The following is a 17,739-nucleotide window of genomic DNA, read 5'->3' as shown; positions in this document are numbered from 1 at the left end:
TCTTTATTACATGTAATTTTTATTGCATCATGATCTGAGAAGGATGCATTTACTATTTCTGCCTTTCTACATTTGACTATGAGAGTTTTGTGCCCTAATACATGGTCAATTTTTGAAAATGTGCCATGTACTACTGAGAAAAAGGTATATTCCTTTCTATACCCATTCAATTTTCTCCAAAAATCTATCATATCTAATTTTTTCTAATATTCTATTCACTTCTCTAATTTCTTTCTTATTTATTTGTGGCTAGATTTATCTAATTTTTGAGAGTGGAAGATTCAGTTCCCCACTAGTATAGTTTTGCTGTCTATTTCCTCTTGTAGATCATGTAACTTCTCTAAGAATTTGGGGTGCTATACCACTTGGCATATACATGTTTAGTATTGATATTACTTCATTATCTATAGTTCCTTTAGCAAGATGTAGTTTTCCTTCCTTATTTCTTTTAATGTAGATCTATTTTTGCCTTTGATTTGTCTGCAATAAGGACTATTACCCCTCCTTTTTTGATTCCAGCTGAAGCTATAATATATTCTGCTCCCACCTTTTACCTTTACTCTGTGTGTATCTCTCTGCTTTCAAATGTGTTCTTGTAAATATCATATCATAGCATTCTGGTTTTAATCCACTCTGCAATTCGCTTCTATTTTATGGGAGAGTTCATTCCATTCACATTCACAGTTATAATTACTTTCTATTCCCTTCCATTCCATTATCCCCTTTGTACTCCCCTCCTTCTTTCACCCTATTCCTCCTCACCAATGTTTTGCTTCTTATCCCATGCCTCCCCCAATCTGCCCTCCCTTTTATCAGCCCCATTCCCTTTTCTTTACCCTTTTTTCTCTTGCTTCTGCACTGCCTTCTATCAGTGCCCAATTTCTCCCTTACCCTTTTACTTGCTAAAGAATAAGCTCAATTTCTTTATCCAAATGAAAATCCAAATGTTATTCCCTCTTTGAACAAAATAAGATGAGAGTAAGGTTGAAACAATGCTCACCCCTCCCTTCTTTCCATCTATTTTGATAGGTTTTTTGTACCTCTTCTTATGTGTAATTAACTCCATTCCACCTCCCCTTTCTTCTTATCTCTATAAACTCCTTTTTTAATTCCTTAATTTTCTTTATTTCATCACATCAAAGACAAGTTATATCTATACCCTGTATATATACCTTCTGTCTGTCCAAATAGAGATATAGTTCTCAAGAGTTATAAGTATTATCTTCTCATGTAGGGATGTAAACAGTTTAACCATATTGACTAACTTTTTTCCCATTTACCTTTTTAAACCTCTCTTTAGTCTTGTATGATAAGATCAAATTTTCTATTCAGTAATGGTCTTTTCATCAGGAAACCTTGAAAGTCCCCTATTTCATTGAATGTCAATCTTTTCCCCTGAAAGAGAATGATCAGTTTTTCTGACCATTGATTGTAATCCAAGCTCCTTTGCCTTCTTGAATATCATGTTCCAAGCCTTGCAATGCTTTAATGTTGAAGCTGCCAAGTCCTTTGCAATCCTGACTGTGGTTCCATGATATGTAAATTGCTTCTTTTTTTGGCTGCTTGGGGTATTTTCTTCTTTATCTGATTAATTCTGGAATTTGGCTACAATATCCCTTGGAGTTTTCATTTTGTGGTCTCTTTCAGGAGGTTATTGGTGGATTCTTTCAATGATGTTTTTATCCTCTGGTTTTATAATATCAGAGCAGTTCTCTTTGATAATTTCCTGGAATATAGTCTCTAGACTCTTTTTCTGATCATGGTTTTGAGGTAGTCCAATAATTCACAAATCTTCTCTCCTGGACCTATTTTCCTGGTCAGTTGTATTTCCAATGAGGTATTTCACATTTTCTTCTATTTTTTTATTCTTTTGATTCTGTTTGACTGATTCCTTGTGTCTCATGGATTCATTAGCTTCTATCTGTCCAATTCCAATTTTTATAGCATTGTTTTTCCTTCAGTAAGCTTTTGCACATCCTTTTCCATTTGGCCAATTGATTTTTTAAGGAATGTGCTTCCTTTTCCAAGCTGCTGATTCTTTTTTTTCGTAATTTTCTTGTGTTGCTTAATTTCTCTCCCAATTGTTTTCTTCTGCCTCTCTCAATTGATTTTTCAAATTCTTTTTGAGCCGTACAAGAAGGCATTTTGGTCTTGAGACCAAGTCATTTTCCCTCTTGAGGCTTCACTTAGGCAATTTTAGAGTATTGTCCTCATCTGAGTTTCTGTTTTTGCTCTTCCCTAGCCAAACAAAAGCTCCCAATGGTCAGAACCCTTTTCTGTTTCTTACTCATATTGCAGCTTATTTTTTTTTCTAAAGTTGAAGTCTGCTCCTGGGGCACAAGGGTGACTGTTTCAAGCTTCTTGTGTTGTTGGATAGGGGCTGTGTCACTGGCTTTCTACTCTGAGGTCCCTATGGCTTATGGATTTCTCACTGCCCTGGGCTTGCTCCCTGCACTTGCTCCAGGCTTTGGGATGTCCAGGCCTGCTCATACCTGTCCCATGGGTAGCCCTCCAGCTAGCAGCCTGCCCTCTCAACTGGTGCTGGTGGATGTCACAACTGGCCTTCTGTGCTATCAGCTTTCTGAGGCCAGGATCAAGGGGCCTCAGTTGCTCTTCTGTGGCCAAGAGTTTCCCGCTGACTTACCCATACCCCCTCCATGCTATGCTTTGCTCTGAACTACACTGTGCTCCCCTTTTGCCCGAGTGAGGTCGACCTTTCCTGAAGTCTTCTAAATTATCTCAAGGTGGAAGATTGTGTCTCTCTGTCTCTTTGTAGTTTCTGTAAGTTCAGAATACATTTAAAGGCTTGATTTAATGTTGTTTTTCAGTGAAACTTGGGAGAGCTCAGGCAATTTCTTGGCTTTTCTCCACCATCTTGGCTCCACCTCCAACCAAATCTGTACCTTCTTTCTACTTACATGATTACTACCATGATTATTGGTTCAGGCTCCCATAACCTCTTGTTTGGACTATTGCAATAGCCCCTTAATCATTTTTCCCACCTCAATTCTCTCCACTCTCTTTGGGTCAAAGATGTAGAAGTGAAAAGGACCTCCATTACCACCTTCTTCATCCATCCTCCAATTTTGCAATTGAAGAAACTGAGACCTGCTATGGTAACAGATACCTCACGTTAAAAAAGCATTAAAAATCAAAGGTAGGCCAGAAAAAAAAACATCCAGTGCTCTTTTCAACATACTATATGCCACCCAACTGCCAAAGTGATGCTACTAAAAGGTAGTTCTACCTATGGCATTTCCCTGATCAATAAATTCCAGGGCAGCATATTACCTCTAGGACCAAATGCAAACACCTTCAATTGACATTTCAAGCCTTTCCCTACTTGGCTCCAACCTCAATTTCCAGCCTTCATATGTGCTACTCTTTTGGGGTAAAACTAAACTGGTCTTGGGGCAGCTAGGTGGTGCAGTGGATAGAGCACCGGCCCTGGAGTCAGGAGTACCTGAGTTCAAATCTGGCCTCAGACACTTAACACTTACTAGCTGTGTGACCCTGGGCAAGTCACTTAACCCCAATTGCCTCACTAAAAAACAAAAAAAAACCTAAACTGGCCTGCTTGACATTTTTTGGCACAACTTCTCTCCTATCTCCATGTTTTTTCATAGACTTTAAAACCATGGACTATCTCCCTGTGACTTACTCCACTCTCAACTGCATCTTTTAGAATATCTAGTTCCTTCCAAATCTTGGCCCAAGTATCACTAGTTACATTAAGCATTTCCTGAACTCCCCTCAGCACTCAGCCTCCCTCTCATGCTAAAGAAAGGTCTTTCTATATTTACATATCTCTTCTGAAAGAATCACTTTCTAGAGTTTGAAACATTTTTTTTCTTTGTTCTCAGATAACTAATTAATTTTGCACATAATGGGAATTTAATAGATATTGATAAATGTTCATTGATTTGTTACTCCTATGTCAACTGTTCTCATATTTGCTCCTGGGCAAGTTGTTCATTGTGACAAGGAGGGGAGAGGGGGAGAAAACAAGTCAAAGAGGGTTAAAAGAACTTAACCATGTAGTCCAAAAATTCCTAGCCAGTTAGTAGGGGAAATGATATGATATTTTATGTGGGAAGGAGTGGGCATTGTTGTATAAGCATTTTCACCCTAGAAACACAAAATAGAAATATGTCACCAGGAGGGAGGAATCATTCTCTTTTCTCCTCAAATGATGACTTACATATACCATTTCCCAGGAATGAATGCCAGAGGCAAAGACTATAGTCCCCCAAAAGATAGTCTTCATATGAGTTGGGATAACAGGTACATTTTGCTGGTAGGGTCATGTGTTATAACCCTGAGATAATTGGACAAAATGAGATAAGGACAGGCAATTTTTGAGATCCAGGATCATTATACTAAAAAAAAAAAAGAAAAGGAAAGAAAGGAAAGGTCAGTAGTTTAGATTCTGAAAACCCAAATGATCAAGTAGCATAGCAATTTCTAATCATTCCTTTGAGACAAATGAAGGTCAGGGAGGAAAATAATTCCCGATAACCTAAGCACCCTCAGGACCAGGTACTTGTGTGTCTAGTGAGATTTATTTTCCTTTTAAATTATAATTCCCCCTCAAAACAAACAAACAAAACCCCCCAACAAACAAAACTAACAAACACAATGACTATCCCAAACTGTTTGTGTTACCTGGGATAAGAGCTTTCAACACTACATTTGTAATCTGACTTACCTGCAACAAATATGACTGAGTCAGAGACAGCATATTTTGTAGCAATAAAAAATGATGTACATGCACAAAGTGAAAAATCCTGTGGTCCTCCCTGTGCTTTCCTGTTGCCACTCCCGATGTTGAAAACAAACCACAACTGTTCTTTCTGTCCCCTCACCTTAATTCCCACTGAGGAAACCACTAGGGTAAAAACCCCTAGATTCTTGAAAATGTGGATTCAGTGTTAGATCTACTTCTCTCAAGTTCATTTATCATTTCCAACATCCAGTAATTTAGTAATGGTGACCATAATGCAACATTGATTCATTCCAACAGAGAGGACAGACTCAATTTACTCTGATAATTGAGCACAAGTCTTGCTTGGTCTCACTGACCTCCCTTCCCAGAGGCAGACCTTCTTCCTGACTCAGCAGCACAGTATCTGATGCAACCTCTGTGTAACACCACCCAACACTCTCAGGAGATACCTTTTTAGGTAACTGCTCACAACTGGGAAGAAAATGAAAAAGAGTGCTTCAGGGCTCTGACCTGAGCCCAAGCACTTCTGTAACATGGTACTCTGCCATGCTTATATATGTTTATACAATAACATGAGGGTTAATCTGGTGAATTAGGCGGTGTTAAAGGGAATCAGCAAGTTAAAAAGATTAGTAAAAAAGGAAAAGATTAATTTAGCAAATTCTCATGGGGAAAAAGTGAGGATCTAAGTATCATTGGAAGAAAAGGATCCACTGCCTGTCCAGTATAGGGAGGAATCATCAGTGCCTCTTATTTCTCACTTGCTCCATGTAGCTAGAGCCAACAAACGTAGGGAGAGATCAACCATGACAACTGTTCAGATTAAAACACATTTACACTGAAAACGTTTCCAATTCAGCTTGATTGCTACCACTTTTAGCTCTGAACCCTTGGCACAGTTCCCTCGTGTGGACCACAAGGGCTTTAACCTAGGATGCATATCATATGCCTTCGAGGGAAGGCGTTCAAGGGGTCTGGCCAACTTCCATCTGCCAAAGGAATATGTTCTGATTGTTGAAACCTCAGAAGTTCTTTTGGGGTTTATGTGCTAGAATTATTTTAAGGACCACTCCTTAAACCCAAATAATTCTGGCTTTCCTTGATTGGCCAACAACAGGTCCCAGGCCAGGCCTCATCCGGCCATTGTTTGGCCACTGGATGGCTCAGAGTGGTCATCAATAGCAATTCTTTCTAATTTGGCCAGAAATCCTGAGGGTCTCTGCCTTCCACCCCCCACCGCCTCCCCCCCCCTTTCTTTGCCTACTTTCTTATCTAGTCTTTTTTTTTTTTTTTTTAGTGAGGCAATTGGGGTTAAGTGACTTGCCTAGGGTCACATGGCTAGTAAGTGTTAAGTGTCTGAGGCCGGATTTGAACTCAGGTACTCCTGACTCCAGGGCCGGTGCTCTATCCACTGTGCCACCTAGCCGCCCCTCTTATATAGTCTTAATCACTGAAGGGGTGCTGCCTCAAGCAAAATGAAACTTGAGAAAGGTTTTTTTTAAGGTAAGGACCTTAAAAAGGTCTGTGTCTCCCACTGAATCCAGGAACATCTCCAGTTATCCTGATCTATATCTTGCTACTGGTCCCAGATGACTCCAGAGGAGAGAGAGTGAGGCTGGTGACTTTCCACAGCTCTGCCTCACATAAATCCAATTTACTGAAAGTCATGATGGCACTTACCCTGATGTCATAGACCTCTTGGAGAACAGAGGACAAACAATAATCCCACTCTACATTGTGACTCTTACAAAACTTTTCATCCCTCCTCAAACCACCTATGAATCTCCCTTGCCCCCACTGTCTGAGCTGAAAATCTTGACTCATATTTTACAGAAATAAATAAGGCCATCCACTGTGAGTTCCTTCTTCTCCCATCTTCCTCATGTCATATCACTCATATGCCTTCTGGCATTATCTCTTTTACTCCTCTTTCACATGAAGGGATGGCATTACTCCTTACTGAGGCCAACATTTCTACCTACAAAAGAGATTCCATCCCATCCCAACTTCTGCAACATGGTACCCCTACTGTCAACCTCCCTTTCTCTTATATCCACTCTCTCATTATCACCTTACTACCAACAAACATGTCCATGTCTTTACCATCCTCAAAAGACTCTCATTTGATGGTTCCATCCCTGATAACTATTCCCCTGTTTCTTTTCTGTCATTTGCCTCTTAATTTTCTAGAAAGGGTCATCTACAAAATGCCTCTAATTCTCCTTTCACTCACTTTTAAATTCCTTATACTCTGTCTTCCAATCTCATCATTCCACCCAAACTGGTGCAATATAGAAATCCAATGTTTTCCTCCTTTAAACCTAGCTCAGTTTACTTGGTGATTACAAGCTCAGAGAAATGCAAGCATGTCAGCAGAGCTTATTGAACGCTTCAGCCTATGGGACAGAACCTGGGGATTAATTGATAATCACAGATTTGTAGCCAGAGTCTCCTGGAAAATATGGCAACTCCAACAAATCCAAGTGATTAGTAAAATCATTACATATACCCTATCAATTAGCATGAAAATAATAAATCTCACTCTTAAAAAAAAATTTACTGATCACCTTAGGAAAGAGATCCCAAAATTACAACTCCAAGGAATATTATAGACAAATTTCAGACCTAAATGGTCAAGGAAAAAAGAAATTGCAAGAGGCCAGGAAGAAACAATTCAAATATCGGGAAGCCAGAATCGGGATGGCATGGGACTTAGGAGCTGCAATATTAAAGCATTGGAAGTCATGGAATATGATATTCTGAAAGGTAAAGGAGCTTGAACTGCAACCAAGAGTCACTTACCAGCAAAATTAAGCATAAAACTTCAAGAAAGAAAAAATGATCATTCAATGAAATAGAAGGATTTCAAGCTTTCTTAAGAAGACCAGAATTGAACAAGAAATAGGATCTCCAAATATCAAGACCCAAGAGAAGTCTAACAAGGCAAAAGGTAAAAGAAAACATAAAGGGTTCAATGGAGTTGATCTTTTTACATCCCTAAATGGTAAGATGATGCTTCTTAAAAATTATACCACTAATAGTACAGCAAAAGGAATATACATAGACAGAGAGTACAGGGATAAGATGCGTTTGAGGGAATGACAAAAATAATTAAGGGATGAGAAAAAGGTGTACACTGAGTGCAGAAAGGAGGGAGAGATAGAATGGGGTAAATTATTTCACATGAAGAGGCACAAAAACCCTATTACCATGAAAGGAAATATGGGAGGTTGAGTGACGGGCATTGTTTGAACTTTAGTCTTTTAAGTATTGGCTCAAAGAGGGAATAATATACACAATTGGTTGAATAGAGAAACCTATCTTATATGACAGGGAAGTAGGAGGGGAAGAGATCAACTACAGTGTGTGTGTGTGTGTGTGTGTGTGTGTGTGTGTGTGTATGTGTGTGTTGGGGGAGGGGGTGGGGACTGACAGAAGAGAGGGCAGACTGGGAAATCAGTAGACAAGCAAAACACTGTCCAAGAGGGAAAGAGTGAAAAGGGGGGGAGAGGACAAACAGAAAGAAAAATAGGATGGAGGGTAATACACAATAATCATAAGAGAAAAAAATACTTGAGGGAGAGAGACACAGAGTAAAGGTAAGGTGCTGGAACAGAATCTATTATGCTTCAGCTGAAGTAAAAAAAAACATGCAGGAGTAGCAATTCTGATCTCAAATAAAGCAGAAGCAAAAATAGACCTAATTAAAAGAGATAAGGAAGGAAACTACATTTTGCTAAAAAGGTACCATATACAATGACATGATATCAATATTAAACATATATACACCAAGTGGTATAGTATCCAAATTCTTAAAGGAGAAGTTAACTGAGTTATGGGAAGAAATAGACAGCAAAACTATATGGGTAGCAGACCTCAACTGTCCCCTCTCATAACTTGATAAAAAATAAACAAAGAAAGAAACTAAGGAGGTAAACAGAATATTTAAAAAGTTCAATATTACAAAACCTTGGAGAAAACTGAATGGGAACAGAAAGGAATATATTTTTTCTCAGGAGCACATATCAGCTATACAAAAATTAACCATGTATTAATGCATTAAAAACCTCAAAATCAAATGTATAAAGGCCGAAATATAACCCAAAGACCTCTGTCTTTGGGATAAGAACTCACTATTTGACTGAGGGCTGGGTAAATTGGAAAACAATAAGGCACAAACTAGGTATAGAATAACATCTAATAACATATACTTACTCCATTTAGTGACTGAGTAGCTTTTATATGTTGTTTTTCTAGAATAAGGACTTGAGTGTTATAGTTTGAAAATGACAAGTGTATGTCTTCTAGATTTGGTAAACAACTACTGATGACATATGTGTGTCTTGCAAATTTAGTAAATAATTACTGATGATGCAGGTGTTCCCCAAGTTGGTAATAAACAACTACTAATGTGTAGATATACTCCAAATTTGATAAACAACTACTGATGAGGAGTATGCCCCCAAAATTTGATAAAAAAGAACTGATGGGGGCAGCTAGATGGCACAGTGGATAGAGCACCGGCCCTGGAGTCAGGAGTACCTGAGTTCAAATCCGGCCTCAGACACTTAACACTTACTAGCTGTGTGACCCTAGGCAAGTCACTTAACCCCAATTGCCTCACTAAAAAAAAAAAAAAAAAAAAAAAAAAAAAAGAACTGATGATTTTGTGTCCTCCAAATTTGGTAAATCACTGAAAAACACTTGCTAATGATGCTAGCTTGGACTGATAGTATTCTTTCATCATAAGTCTAGGTAATTAATCACTAATGAGAACTTGATTGTAACCAGCTAACACCCAGCTAAAAAGAACTAAAAGAAACCTCCTAGAGATCCCAAGACTTCAGTCTGATATTGGGTGGTGATAGAATGATTGGGTAGTGGCTCCTTTATTCCATACAATTAAGACTCAAGAATCCACCATCAAATTGTAGGGGAGAGGGAAGAGTGAGAGAGAAGGAGAAAAATTTGGAAGTCAAAGTTTTATTTAAAAAAATGAATGTTAAAAATTGTCTTTACATGTAATTCGAAAAACACACACACAAAGAAATATTGCTTACAACTATCTGCCATTTTACTCTTCAACTTTTTGGCACTAAGCTATTATTGCTCTTGTTGCTATGTCTTTTCATGTGAAGGAGATCTAGCCATCAGTGGCTGAAGAGATTTTGAGTTCCTTTGGTCCCTTAATTTGAGTAATTGCCTTCTATCAGGTAATTTCCATTCAGTACCCTTTATATCCATTCATATCCCATGTTTTAAAGTAGCCAAAAGAGATTGGATGGGGAAGACCTAACTTAACAGAACAGGAAGTCTGAAAATGGTGTAGACCATAGGAAATCAAAGGGCACTGTAATCTCTAACTCCATGCTCTAGAGAAGGGCTTCCTAAACTTTTTTCACCCTGAGTGATGCATACACATTAATATTCCTAAAAGAAATACAAAAGAAGACTTTTTTAAAAAAGTCATAACCACATGAGTTCATGTAACTGAGTGTGGGGATTGCAAAAAATTTAGCAACAGTAGAAGGTTATGTGTACCTATTTTATACACCTACATACTCAGGGTCATCTACAAATTTATTAGGCAAAAAGAAGTCATGAGTGAATAGAATTTTATTTTTCAAAATATATGTAAAAACAAGTTTTAACCTCAATTTTTTAAAACGTTGTGTTCCAACTTCTCTTCCTCCCTCCATTCCCACCCCCCACCCACAAGAACTCAAGCAATTCAAAATAAGTTATATATGAGTAGTCATGGGAAAATTCCCATATTAGCAATTTGTGAGAGAAAACTATTATCAAAGTAAATATTAGTAAAGTATTGATCACATTGCATTTAACACAAGCAGAAAAATCCCCAGGGCTATTTTTCTCTACATTACCTATACTGGCCTAAGAGGAGAGAATTTACCAAAAGGACAGCATTCTGAGTGTAGAGTGCAAGGCAAGAATGGTCTTAGACTTTTGCCTCTTTTTTGATAGAGATGAATCCTCACACAATGATCAAAGACAATTGGGAAGCATTATTCAATTCCATTGGTTCCCATGACTTGAGGGTGGTCCACCTTAAAATGAGTTGTAAGGTGATTATATCAGTGTCTAATGGGAGAGACCCCTGGAAGGGCAAAGTCAAAGTCCAGATGGGGTGCTGACTTAATCCTATCAATTAACTTGAGCAAATCATAAAGAGTTTATCTCCATATTTCTATTGTATACCCTGCATAGGATTATAACTCCTTCCTAAAATTGACCTGTGGTGGAGGGAGAAAGAGAAAAACGTCCCCCCAAACTCATTGTTAATAATTATTTTCTCACAATACTATTCCCTAACCTTCCTTCATCCTTGGTTCATTTGTACTTTTGATTTTGTCCAAGTCAGAGAGATCCAATATTATACTTCTGTGCCAAATTACTTTCCATACTGTAAGGGCTAGATTGTCAACTCCTTCAAGAAAACTGTGTGACCCTTCAACTGGTTTTAGTCTCTCCATCCTCTGAACAATACACATAAAAGTTTATGAGAAAAAACAAGGGTCCTAGCAGGAGGAAATTCTGTAGGCATTGGAAGGAAGGTCAGGAATGAAATGTAGCTGATGCATTCTAGGGAAAATCCTTTCATCGACTTGAGAAAAATCTCTACCATTTGAACAGGGCAAGGTAAATCCCCTCTATGGGAGAGGGGAACATTATATTTAAAAATCACTGTGTGGTTTTTTAAAAAGTCTTCTTTCATATTTCTTTTAGGAATATTAATGTGTATGCATCCTAGAAAAATTATTTTATATTAAGTTTGTTATTTTCCTCTCTATGTAATTCATTAATGTGTATTCTCTGAGGCATTCATTTTGGGAATGATTAAGCTTCCTCTTAAGAGTTGTCCTGCTTTGTTCCATTGTTATCACTCTCTGTAAGAAAATGATAGACATAGAGATGGAGATGGAGATGATAGAACCAATGGGGATGATTGTTGGAGATGGTGTAAATGATTGGTGGAAAATGTGGGGACAATTGTTGGTGAGAGATTGGAGATTAGACATAGACATAGACATAGACAGAGAGAGACAGAGATGATAGAGCTAGATATCTAGATATGTACATATAGTTATAAATAAAATATGTTTCTGGATATAGATATGTATATCTATAGATATATCTTCCAGAGAGTGATAACAAAATGGATGGAATGATGGGTGCATAGATAGATAGATAGATAGATAGATAGATAGATAGATAGATAGATAGATAGATAGATAGATAGATAGATATGGCTCCAATGAACTGTTGTTTGACCAACTCATTCCTTAAAATGGTTTTATTTGTTGCCCCAGTTTTTTGTCAAGCATGCCTTTTCTATCTCCCCACTAATGTTTGCCATACAGAGGACAAGGGGAGGGCCTGTCAGCTTCTCCCCAGATGTTGAGGAGGCACAAGTGGCAAAAGCTGTGGCCACAACCCAAGGTCACTGGGTGTCTGAAGTAGTCCCTGCACACAGAGCAGGTCAGTACTTCCTTGAGGTTTTCAGCAAACTGAGCCCTAGCCATGATCCTAAGGAGAAAACAAAGGACAAATGAATCTCTTGAAGCAATGGAGGGAAAGGTCCTCAGCATCTTCCTTCTTGTAGAGACAAATCAAAATTTGAAAAATTATTTTAAACATTGAATGACACTCAAAGTGAAGGACATACATCTTTATTAAAGGTAACCAGCTCATTTACAGAGAATTCTTGTACAAATAACAATTATTTGACATCACAGTTAAATGGAATTCTACCCTTACAAAAGACTTTTGATATATTACCTCCTTTATATCTTACAATTATCCTCTTGAATAAGGGGGAAAGAAATTCTCATTTCAATATACCCATTTCTATAATAAGAAAAACAATAAAAAAGGACAATGACCTGTGTCCTTAAATGGAACATGTGATTTCCTTAAAGTAAAGCATCTAATAAAAGACAGGGCTAGACTTAAAACTGTTAGATTTGGACCAAGCCCAGTTGAGGACTTATTGAATACTTATTTGGGAGCATAGTTGTCATTCTGAAAAAGCTCCATTTAAAAAATCAGTAGTAGCATGAAATCTACTGTTTCCCCAACAATCACCCAAAATAAATGCTTTGAGATAAGAAATAACATAGAACAAAGATGACTGAAAGCTGTGAGGCATATGTTGATTTTGGAGCTTTGTCTTCTTGAGACTTCAAATTAGAAATATGTCAAGGCCAATAGTCATGGGAATTCCATTCTCTTCCCCTACTGGAGGGCAAGGAGAAAAGATAGGTTGAATTAATCCAGAGAAAGGGAACTGAGGGAAACGATATATAAAGCATCTCTCTGAGGCATTATAAAATGAGATGGTCCCTTCATCACAATCTAGCAAAATCCCAACCCTGTGGATAGGGAAATCAACTTGATGTTCAAAATAGGGGGGAGTGGTCATGAGAGTGTACCTATTTCCTTTCCTAATACAAGCAAGAAGGAATACATCCTCAAAACCTAAAAAGGGAACTTCTACTCTCCTCAGTGTCTCCTTGCATACACCAACTGCCCATTGCCTGCAATCTCCCACTTCAACCTCCCAGTAGTAGATGCCAGATGCGAAGAACTGAGTGCCCAAAGTGAAATTATTCGCATGTTGGCTGAAGGAGAAATGGCTATTCTGCTGGTTCCCTCTAGGTATGACAGTCCTCAGGTCATCAGACAGGATGAAATGTGGAGAGACATTTTGGGGATCCAGGGTCACATCCACTGGAAAAAAAAAGAAAAAGTAGTTGAGTGATTTAGCTTCTTAGGGTGTGAGTGTACAAACAGGCTCAATATAAGGTCCCCATTAATCAAATTATTCTCCATGAAATCAGAGCAGAAAAGGTACCCTAAAATACTTATTTCAATAGGAGAAACAAGCCATTTTAAATTGCCTCACAGCCTGCATATGACAAATATCAGAGTATATGTATAACTATCAATTGAAGGGAAGTGCCTGTATCACTTCCAAGCTGATATAATTCACATAGAAATACTTCCAGGTCCAGAGGAGTAAATTTTGCAGGAAAAAAAAAACAAACAAAATCTTACATGGTTACAAAGAAATCATCTTGGTGTTCCTTTGGCTGCCTCTTGGTGCTCTGGGGTTAAGAAAGTGTCACAGTTTCGAGGATGCTCACCCTCCCAACCACTATTAACCAAGTCATTAAGGAAGTAACTGGATACTTTGAAATGTAGGTTTGGTGACTACAGAGCTGATTCTTACCTTTGAAGTGTTTCAGCATTTCCCACATCATAGTATTTAGAAACAAGATCCCTAAAGTGGTGACAGTCTCTGGAGGATGGCCCAAGAGTGATTCATACCTGCAGAGAGGACAAATTCATTTATCTCAAGGGATTGGCATAGGCTTCTGGTCTCCTTGCCCTTTCCTCCCATAGAACAGACCCTCCTAATTACTACTTCATTCCAGGTTTCCTCTCCACAGCCCCACCAACAAACTTCACCCTGTTGTTCCAATCTTCCTAACAGCACTCAAAATGTAATCGTACCTGGTCAGTATACCTCCTACCACCTGGAGAGAAAAGAAAACAAGACAATGGTGAGTACTAGGCTTATACATGGGCACTCCTATGGCATGATTTTCATCTTGCCCACAAAGTTACATATACTGAGAACTGACCCTCCCTCATTTCTCAAATAGCTGTTGGACCTAGGTTCATTGTGGTTTGACATATTTATGAAGAGAATTTACCAGAAGTGGAAGCTCAACACCATTAGGCTAACACATTTTAGTTTGATTTCTAACACATTTCCATGAAGTCTTACTAAAACATAGACCTTAATTCCCTGCCTGTTCAACAGGATATAGGAAACATATTTTCCTATTTTCCCAGCATCATTAGCAACATAGATTACTGTTATGAATAGCTGAATGGCCCTCTCCAACTCTATCAAAGAGTCTGTATCAGGGGATTTGTAAGTGTGCTAATTTCCCACAGTCAACTAGACTTTTTGATTTAGGAAATATGGTCATTTTGGTATTGGTGAGGGTTTTTCCTTAACAGGTGACTTTTTTGTATCTATATATTCAACTATACTCAGAAGAATAATTTTCCAATAATTGTCTAATCCTCATCTACTGTACTGTGGAAAAATCAGGGAACCAGGCTTATTAGAACTCTGTCTAATAAACTAGGAAGTCCCTGGATTTCCTAAGGTTACCATTCATCTAATCTGTTTTTTGTTCATTCTTTGCCAGGCTTTGGAGGTCTTGGGGAGTTGGGTAAGTAACATGTTAATGGATTATTAGACACTTTTCCAGGTCTCACCTGCAGAAGCTGAGTATTGTTTTTCCAGCTATGTTGTTCAACATCTGCCATCACCGCCTTCAAGCTATGAAAATACTGGGAGAGTCTGGTATCACTTTCTCTTACATTCTTCTGGTTGTTCTTTTCCTGATGGACCATTGCCTGGGAATGAAGTTTCTCTTCTTTGTTCAGTAGTTCATGTAATCTTCTGTATTCAGCTGCCATACTCTCCCTCCAAGCTTGGACCTTTTCCTGCAAGGAAGTAACAGTCCAGTAAAATGCAAAGGTCTATGACTCCATGTCACAAGGGCCTATCCTCCTTTTCTTTAGGAATTTGTTTTCTTGTGTATAAATATCCTTTAATGTGAGAAATAATTCGAGGTAGTTTCTCAGAGCCAAGAAGACATGGGTTCAGGACCTGTCTCTGTCATATACTGGCCTAGTGATTTTCTACACATCCCTTAACCAATTCTGGCTCTTTGCAGTTCTCTAAGACTATAGGTTTCAGAGAAGCTGCTGATCTATATTGCTATAGGGAAGATACAAATCCAAAAGTTCAAATGCCAATAAAATCAAAATCCTTTTTGAACATATTTTTTATACTTAAAAGACTGACATCTTTGAGGGGGATGTCACTAGCACCAATATCTACTGCCTGATAGGAACCTCAAGCCCTTGGGACTGTGCTAAAGTCCTCAGAACTTCTGACTGTAATGAATGTTGACTCCCCTCTCAAAGAGCAAGACACTTACCTTCCAAGTCTTCTCTTTCTCTATCTCTTCTGTCAGCATGTTCTGAACAGTCTCCATTTCTTTCTGGAGAAGATGCAAAATCTTTTGGAGCTTGCCCTAAGGAAAAAGAGCCACATCATTTAACCCATGATGCTCTTCCCTGAGGTAGATCAGCAAAGTCCTATCAGATCAGCACAGAATGATCAATGATATTTAGAGGGCCTCTGGCTATTTGAAGCCTGGGAACTAAAATGTAGACCTGACCTAGAGGTCAATCAGGAGGTTCCAGACTTCAAAGCAGCTGTTTCTGATATAAGTGATTAGCTCAGAAGATCCACCAATTGGGAGAGAGAGAATGCAACCTAGATAGCTTTTATATATAATAGTTTCTTTCTTTCTTTTTAGATGGGGAAATGAGGGTTAAGTGAATTGCCCAGGGTCACACAGCTAGTGTCCTCCTTAATCCAGGGCCAGTTCTTTTTCCATAGTGCCACCTAGCTGCCCCTAATAATAGTTTCTTTTTTTGGCTAGATAGCTTTTACCTAGAAACACTTACCCTTGAGTCCTCTGCAGCCTTTTGTACAGTGTGTACTGTATGGTTGATGTGCTCCTGGGATTGAAAACAATATAGACAGAGGAAGGATTGGTCCTTTTCACAAAACAAATTTTTCTCCTCCTGATGTCTCTCACATATGACCTTTTCCTCTTCTAATTGCAGCAAATAGGGTCTCAGGCTGTTGCCTATGCTGGCCAGCTTCCCTAGGTGCTGGTTGTACTCCAGGTCTCTAACATGGAAATGTTTTCTGCACAGAGGACAAGGGGAGGGCCCATCAGCTTCTCCGCAGATGTTGAGGAGGCACAAGTGGCAAAAGCTGTGGCCACAACCCAAGGTCACTGGGTGTCTGAAGTAGTCCCTGCACACAGAGCAGGTCAGTACTTCCTTGAGGTTTTCAGCAAACTGAGCCCTAGCCATGATCCTAAGGAGAAAACAAAGGACAAATGAATCTCCTGAAGCAATGGAGGGAAAGGTCCTCAGCATCTTCCTTCTTTAACTGATTCACTTCCCTCAATCCTTTGGAGCCTTTCAGTTTTACAACAAATGGAAAAATTATTCAGAGTATGAGCAATGCCTACTTTCACATTCACTCAATTGGCCAATAATTATAATGGAGAAATGATCTGTCCTATTGGGGAAGCATAATACCTTTATTTTAAGCTATTTCTTCCAACTTCTGCACCTCTGGATTTTCAACACATGTGTGCGGGACACTCTGATGTGAAAACTGGACTGGTTCTTCTCTCTGGATCTCTGTACCAGACAGCTCTTTTGCCACTAACACAAAGATGGTCTTTCTGGGTTTAGGGTGCCTCTGTCAACTCAGTCTTAGAGTTTGATACTGGTTGGCAAGCCTGTGGAAAGATAATATATTAATACACCAATCCTCTTTATAGACAGAGTTGCCTTGACATAAAGCCATGGTGGAAAAATGGGTACCCAACATCAAGTTGAGATTTAAATCTTGACTACACTCCACAGTTAAAAGAATTATCTTAAAAGGTCTCTTTCCTCATATATGCTCAGTTTCTACCCATCATGTGAAACAACTCAGCTTTCACTCTCTCAGAACCTTTCTCTAATAACACAAGTCTATAATATCTTGTTCTTGAAGAGAACTGGACTCTTTGCTCAATTAAATGCAGTCTCTGAAACAGTGGAATCTGCAGTCTTGAGTTCCCTTTCCTATCTTTACATTTCTGCCAGAAAATCTGCCCCTAACCCCACTTTGAAAACCTAACGTAAACCTTATCACCCTCCCTCCTAAAAGGGATATATCTGTTCCTTTTCTTCTCTTCCTTTTCTTTCTTCTCTAGAATCAACTTTCCCTAAATTACGCACACACTATCCTAAGTTATCCAAGTCTACTTTGACCTTCACTGAAAAATGAAAATATCCTTGCTTGACAATATAAATAAGTACTGAGATTT

At 38.6% G+C, this 17,739-nt stretch overlaps 1 protein-coding gene across 1 annotated transcript; it reads right to left on the bottom strand.

Annotated features, from left to right (window-relative positions):
* Positions 1-5,543: 5,543 nt before the first annotated feature.
* On the bottom strand, positions 5,544-16,726 carry LOC122732141 (probable E3 ubiquitin-protein ligase TRIML1). Its single transcript, XM_043972288.1, has 8 exons — positions 16,310-16,726; positions 15,775-15,870; positions 15,044-15,274; positions 14,264-14,286; positions 13,980-14,077; positions 13,285-13,477; positions 12,107-12,274; positions 5,544-5,715 (listed from the first exon to the last, which is right to left on the bottom strand). The coding sequence occupies exons 1-8, from the start codon at positions 16,724-16,726 to the stop codon at positions 5,544-5,546; spliced, it is 1,398 nt and encodes a 465-aa protein (XP_043828223.1).
* Between the last annotated feature and the right edge of the window lie 1,013 nt (positions 16,727-17,739).

Source organism: Dromiciops gliroides, chromosome 6 (genome assembly GCF_019393635.1).
Source record: "Dromiciops gliroides isolate mDroGli1 chromosome 6, mDroGli1.pri, whole genome shotgun sequence".
NCBI lineage: Eukaryota > Metazoa > Chordata > Mammalia > Microbiotheria > Microbiotheriidae > Dromiciops > Dromiciops gliroides.
Note: the sequence above shows the minus strand (reverse complement) of the source record. Positions and strands in the feature narration are given on the sequence as shown.